Raw genomic sequence first — 6,850 nt, forward strand, 5'->3', positions numbered from 1 at the left:
TATTTTTATGACATGTTGTGCACACAGAGGCAGTTAGCTAATTTGACCTCATTGGTAGGACAGAGGCAGTTAGATCTCTCGGTCCGAGTATAAAACTGGGCAGATGTGCCCATTTTCCTTGTTACAGTGTAACTCTTAAAGCGCAAACTCACTGTAATCAGACATTTCAAGTATACATCAAATAGCTTGGTTTCATAAAATTGAAAGGAATAGGTGTACAAAGAATGTAATGTTATAAAGTCCTAACAAGCAAAGACTGCATTACTTTAAGCCTTGTCTTTTTGACTGTAATAAAGTTTTGGATCATATTTAGGTTTTTAGAACAGCTTTGACAACTTTCACATGTTGGTAAAAAAAAACAAACAAAAAAAAAAAAACATCAAGGGTGCCAATTTGGATTTGATCCCAGAGAGATTTCCTCTGGTTGTCGGGGTGGTCAAATCCAACTCGGAGCAGCTGGGATAGAGGGATAATCTGTGTGTAAAAAATCACTTGTTTTAATTACACACTCACAGACTGCACGCAGTATCTCTTTCTGCCTTTCTCCATCATGCATGTACTTCATATAGAGCACGGTGGATATTATTGTGCACATCGACACAATACATAATTACAAAAAGGAAAGGATTAACAATCACAAAACAGCATAAAATGTGCCTTGAATGGTTGTGACTTGGTAATTGATCTGATTTTTTTGAGCATTTGAACATGTGGCAGAGATTAAAGCATCATGAGAGAGAGAAAACATTTTTAAAGATTAAAAAGGCACTATGTCTAATTACAAAATGGCTCACAGAAAATAATGTCAGCATGATAAAATAAGTCCTCTACAGCCTATATAACTGGTCCACTATATGTAGCTTTTTATTATGTTGAGTATTGGACTATTTAATGCTATTGTACTAAGAATTGCCATTTCATATTTTAGCAACCATTTAATTTATTGCTACTTTCTGTTTTTACTGCTGATTGAAATACATATATTTAGTTATATTATTATTAGCAGTTGTGTTGTTCTCAAAGGATAGAGAAATTAATAGGATTTTGGACGATGATTGATTTCTTCATTACAAAATCAGGCACTATTACAGAAGTAATGTTATGGTATCGTGCTAATCATTGATCCACCGTGACAGTCCAGATGGAGCAATCTAATTACATTACTTTTAATAAGACTGCGTTTGAAAGAAAAATACTGCCATCTACAGGATCCATGTGCTACTACAACAAAAGCCTGACCACATCGTTGCTTTACAGACGGACACGTGATTCTTGCTCGTAGATCTGCTCAAGATCATGCACCTTTCAGTTGTCCTTATGTTCAGTTGTTATGTTCAGTTGTTATAAAGCCTCGTTTTGATCATATTGCATTTATTTTACTATAAAACGTAATAGTTGGTTGTTGAATTTAATATTTTTACTGTCCCGATAGATGGCGCGGCTTCCGCTCTCCCCAAATATAAAATATCCCGCCTTCCTCGGTTTGTCCCGTACAGCAAATGCAACGCCATACAAACAAACCCGATACTGTGCAGCCAGTGCTGCAGCCGACTGTAGCGCGTTTCAGGAAGAAGTTGGCGCCTGAAGCTGCGTATGCAGCTAGCTAAAATGCTAACCGCGAGTATGCAAAACAACCTGTTTTAACAATATTTCCTCACACGGTTCCTCTGGGTTTCCAAAATGAATGATATGGGTACGTATACGTCACCATAGAAAGACTGGTGTGTATTTTCCGTCAATGGCAGTGCTAACAACACGGCTAAAGCGAATGTTAGCAAAAACTCACTAGGCCTCGACTAATCTCTGGAACAAGACTGTCTGCGGCCGATGTCCTTATCCTGACACTTTTTGTGCCCTAAATCTTTCAATTTATTATACGCTATATTACGGCATTATTAGCAATTATTAATAACATGTTCACTGTATAAACTAACTACCATTTCAGTTTTGCAAAAGGGCTGCCTACGTACATATTTGTATTGTTTAGTATATTTAGCATCTGTAGCCAATATAATTACTAATGTAAGATATAGGGTTTATTTAAATGTAGTTGACATTGTGTTTTGCTATAAGCACGTTTGTAATATGGAAAGGTAACTTGGTGCATTACAGATTGAATAAGTCTTTTCCTTTTTAGAGTTGACCGTGCCCCTGTCCTCCCTGGCGCTTCTGGTGCCTCCGCTGCGCCTGATGTCTGCGGTGATGTGGGAGGTGGTGCGGCAGAGGAACACGCATCACTACGGGAGACTGGAGGAGTTTGTCTCCACTGTGACAGAGGCGGTGCCGGAGCTGATGAGCGAAAGGGAGGGGAGGCTGCTGTCTCTAGGGCTCAGGGCCAGGGTGAGTGCCAGATGATATAGCAATTTACACAAGTAAAAACTGGATGATTTATAAGAAACATTGGAAGTGTAAACATTTTCCATGTTGATGCCACTATTTTTGTTAGATTTAGATTATTTGATTAGGCATGAATTGTGACTGTTCACTGAAATGAAAGAAATGTTTTCTGTTTCAAAGACAACTCTTGAACTGCTCCGCTCTGAGCACCCCGAAGACCTTAAGGCTGTTGAGACGCACCTTAACAGGATCAGATCGTCTTACATTGAAGAGGTTTGTTTTAATTAGTTTCAAAGACATTTTATACTTTTATGCCATGCAGTTTACTATTGTGTCTCTACTTATTTAGACAAATGACCATGTGATTGATGCACCAGAAGCAAACTTTATGAAACTAGTCCAAGGGCTTATTGAAGACACTGATGGCAGAGAGCACTTCCTCAAGGTAAGATTGTATCTGATAATGTAGACATACATCTTCAAATAGTGTTAATTAAAGTGTTCCTAACAGAATGTGTTTCCTGTGGAGTATGGCCCTGATTTCGACACAGCACTTGAAACATTGGTTTGTGAATTCTTTACCAGGCTGGAGGAACTGCTGCCAATACCAGATTTTAAACAGGTAACTGTATGTAGATTGATATGTTTTACGTTTGCTATGGTTTTCAATTTAATACTAATTTTTTTAACACTTCATGGGATAGACCGCTTCATGGATCAGTGCTTCCCCCTCTGTCCTTGAGGAGTACATGCAATGTGTCTCAAATGGAGAAGACCTCAAATTTCTTCTGCAAAGCAAGCAGTGTCATGGCAAGCTGGTGAAGACTAGTGTTGGTATGCATGATATTTTTGTGAAATATTAAATAAAGTGCATATGTGTTCGTGCATATTTATATTTTTTGCCAATAGTGAAAAGGATTAACTTCTCCTTGCAGCTCCTTTTCCGTCAGACGACCTCCTGATTCCCTCACTCTCTCTGCCTCCATCACTGGAGGTAGCTATTGCTTCACACCCAAGTGCTTGTGATGATGACAACAATGATGTGCCTCAGATTGTCATGTTTGATGAAGAACTTTCCACAAACCCATCCACATCGAATGACTTCCCTGAATCCCCCAAAAGGTCGGACATCCCTTTATCTCCTCGTCACTCTCAGCAACCTGGTTTGCACAAATGCTCCGAGTGTAATAAAGGCTTTAAGCACCACTCTGTTCTGATTGAGCACCAGAGGGTCCACAGCGGTTTGCAGCCATACAACTGCTCTGAATGTGGCAGGGCTTTTAGAACTGCTACTCTACTCGCAGGGCACCGACTACGCAAGTGTAAAAATGCAGCTTATATTTGCATTAAGTGTGGAAAGAGTTTCCCAACGTCACTGGAGAAGTTTAGACACCACTGTCCCAAACATAGCCGAAGGCATGACTGCGGACAATGTGGGAAGAGTTTTCAGAATTTGAGCACTTTGAAGGATCATCTGCTCACTCATGTTCCGAGCCGCCTCTTCAAGTGTAGCCACTGTGGAGCTGGCTTCTCAGGGATAGGTGACCTCAAGTATCACCAACAGGTGGATCACGACAAGCCTTATGAATGTAAGCAATGTGGCAAAAGCTTCATCTCTTCCAAGAGTCTTTCTAAACATGAACAACGTCATGAAGAAGTGGGTGAATTAGATACAGTGACGCTAATGAGTGGAGGGAAACTCGGCAAACGTTGCTCAACTCATAGCACATCATCAGTGTCTTTTTCTCGAAAAACTGTCAAAGCTGTTTATCAGCGTGGCCGTGTCACACACAACTGTCCACTGTGTGGCAGGAGCTTCAAATATCGCTTTGAGTTTTTGGAGCACCAGAGGTTTCACACTGCGGTGAAGCCATACAAATGTTCACAGTGCGGTAAAGCTTTCAGAACTGAGGCACACCTGTCAGGACACAGGAAGAGAAAATGCAAAAACGCAGCTCATATTTGCACTAAATGTGGTTGCCAGTTCAGGTCTCTACATGATCGAGTGAGACACCAGTGTGTGCAGCTGCTCACAAAGTACGAGTGCTCTCACTGTGGAAAGACTTTCAAGATGGCACATTTACTGAGGAATCATCAGTTGAATGAGCACCAGCTCCCCTACAGCCCCAATCACCGATTCAGGTGTCGTTACTGTGACGAGACCTTCCCTGGGATCAGCGAGCTCAAGTACCATCAGAGAGTAGACCATGAGAAGCCATATCAGTGCCAAGAGTGTGGCAAGTGTTTCCTGTCCGAGAAATGCCTCAACAACCATGAGCTGCGGCACAGTGACGAGCGCCCAGAGAACTGTGTTGTCTGTGGGCGGGGCTTCAGAAACCGCTATGACTTAAAACAGCACATGCGCACACACACAGGGGAGCGGCCGTACCAGTGCTCTCAGTGCTCTCAGTGCTTCTCGACGGCCGGAGGTCTGAGGAGCCACAGCCGTGTGCACAGCGGGGAGAAGCCCCACGCCTGCCCAGACTGTGGGAAGGCTTTCTCTCAAATGGGGGCAATGCGTACACACAGACTCACACACACAGGAGAGAGGCCCTTTAAATGCACTGTGTGTGGAAAAGGCTTCACTATGGCTCACAAAGTGACAGTTCACATGCGCGTCCACACGGGGGAGCGCCCCTATGTCTGTTCTCAGTGTGGAAAGGCCTTCTCAGATGGGAGTGTCCTGAAACAGCATATGCTCAATCACTCTGGTGTACGGCCATATCACTGCCACCTGTGCCCCAAGACCTACACCTGTCTGCACCACCTGAGGAGGCACCTGAAGAGCCACTCCAACATGGCCTGAGGAAAGACTCAATGCTAAACTGACTGAAATAGGAAGGACATTAGATATTTTGTGTGAATGCTGTTAATATTGATAAATATATTTTTTGGATTTAAGTTATCCTTGTGTGGTTTCTTCTTTCTGATTGCACAAGATTCATTTTCAAGTCAAGGCACAAACTAGTAATTCTGAACAGTAGATGTCAGCAGATTACCAAAATTCACAATATTCACAATAATAAATTGGAATATGAAAAGCCAAACATATTGGGCATATAATGATTGAAGTCACCGTCCTGCTTGTTTATTTAATGTATGAATTACATTGCATTGCATAAACTAGAGGAAACCATCAACAATAATCAATATTTTATCTTCTTTTTTTTTTTTTTGGTTTGCTAAAATATATACTTAAGTTGATGTGAGTTTTAAAGTGCAGAGCATTTGTTCGTCCATGAGTTAAACCGATGGGAATCAAATGTACAGGAAGTTCAGCTCTTTTCCCTCATTAACATTATTTAAACATCCCTCATTCACTTTGGAATGTTGCTGGTTTTTTTAGCAGTACCAAATGCATAGTTTCATTTTCCCTTTAAATGTAAATCCTTTCATCTTTACCGCTTTTACCTCTTTTGCCCTTTTTGCAGTAGTGGGCTAATCTTTGATACCCCGACTTTCACCCTGGGACCCCCGCCCCCTCCGTATGTGATCACCATCATTATTTGGACCCCAGCACAGTGACCTCATGCTGCTGCATGCGCACGATGCCAATAATCTCCTCCATATGCGCACAGATAACGTTCAAGTTTTAGCTGGAAATGTGTTTTTCAAGACATTTCATGTGCCATGTTTGGGTTTCATCTCAGTCATATTTCAGCTGTGTATGAAATGCGCTGATGCACCTGGAGCGCATCAGCGCAATTACCTCCACCTGTTGCGGAGCATAAGTGGAGCCAGGACCAGACACTCGGTGCGAGATCGTCTGCGTATCAACATCCTGTTCGGTGCCGGATCATATGAGTGTCTTCTTCCTGCTTGCTGGACCGTTCCTGCTCCGACCCTGCTTCAACCCTGCTCCCCGCGTGTGCTATATGAACTATTGAAAGCTGTTTTTTGCACAAACTCTAAACACTGTAAATCTGCCCCGAGCCTGCACTCCTTGGTCCGCACCTGCACCTGACGTTGCGACACAAACAATTGCGGCAACAATTGCAAGACAACAATGAAAGATGTTAAAGATTGAAATTAACTCCAAATGCAACAGTAACTCTAAACACTAATCGGATTTCTCTTGGGCATGTACGCACCAAAAACAGTTTTGAAATCTGTTCTTATTACTGGGTTCACAGATTTTTACTAGCTTTGTAAATGTACCGAAATAATCTGACTTTTAAGACCCTTGTTTAATATTGGCCTTCATGTCTGGTTCAGTTCTTTGCTTTCTGACGTAGAGGTTCTACTCCTCCTCACCTCTCTTTGCATCCATTTATTCTCCAACTTGTGCCCAGTGTTTCTTACGGTGTTTTTCTTCTTTTTAGTAGTTTACCCAGGTACACACGGAACCCCACATGCCTATTTTTAATGCAATGAGCATAGCACACCCATAATAAATGTGGTGAAAACTGGAAACACGCCTGTGACTAATAATTTCCCCTTGAGTTTATGAAGAAATGCATTCATAATGACGACTGGTATTGAGACATCAGAGTGCTAAACAGTGTTCTAATGC

The 6,850-nt window shown here is 41.9% G+C and overlaps 1 protein-coding gene across 1 annotated transcript; it reads left to right on the forward strand.

Moving 5' to 3' along the window:
* Positions 1 to 1,495: 1,495 nt before the first annotated feature.
* LOC117384700 (zinc finger protein 14-like) lies at positions 1,496 to 5,241 on the forward strand. Its single transcript, XM_033981858.2, has 7 exons — positions 1,496 to 1,693; positions 2,138 to 2,340; positions 2,518 to 2,610; positions 2,687 to 2,782; positions 2,849 to 2,959; positions 3,042 to 3,171; positions 3,273 to 5,241. Exons 1-7 carry the CDS (start codon positions 1,681 to 1,683, stop codon positions 5,141 to 5,143), a joined length of 2,517 nt encoding a protein of 838 aa, XP_033837749.1. The 5' UTR covers positions 1,496 to 1,680; the 3' UTR covers positions 5,144 to 5,241.
* The last annotated feature ends 1,609 nt before the right edge of the window (positions 5,242 to 6,850 follow it).

Source organism: Periophthalmus magnuspinnatus, chromosome 17 (assembly GCF_009829125.3).
Source record: "Periophthalmus magnuspinnatus isolate fPerMag1 chromosome 17, fPerMag1.2.pri, whole genome shotgun sequence".
Taxonomy (NCBI): Eukaryota; Metazoa; Chordata; class Actinopteri; order Gobiiformes; family Gobiidae; genus Periophthalmus; species Periophthalmus magnuspinnatus.

Coding starts and splice junctions, on each gene's coding strand:
- LOC117384700 (XM_033981858.2), top strand. Junction 2,611..2,686: donor GATCGTCTTACATTGAAGAG/GTTTGTTTTAAT, acceptor CTACTTATTTAG/ACAAATGACCATGTGATTGA. Junction 2,783..2,848: donor GCAGAGAGCACTTCCTCAAG/GTAAGATTGTAT, acceptor TGTTCCTAACAG/AATGTGTTTCCTGTGGAGTA.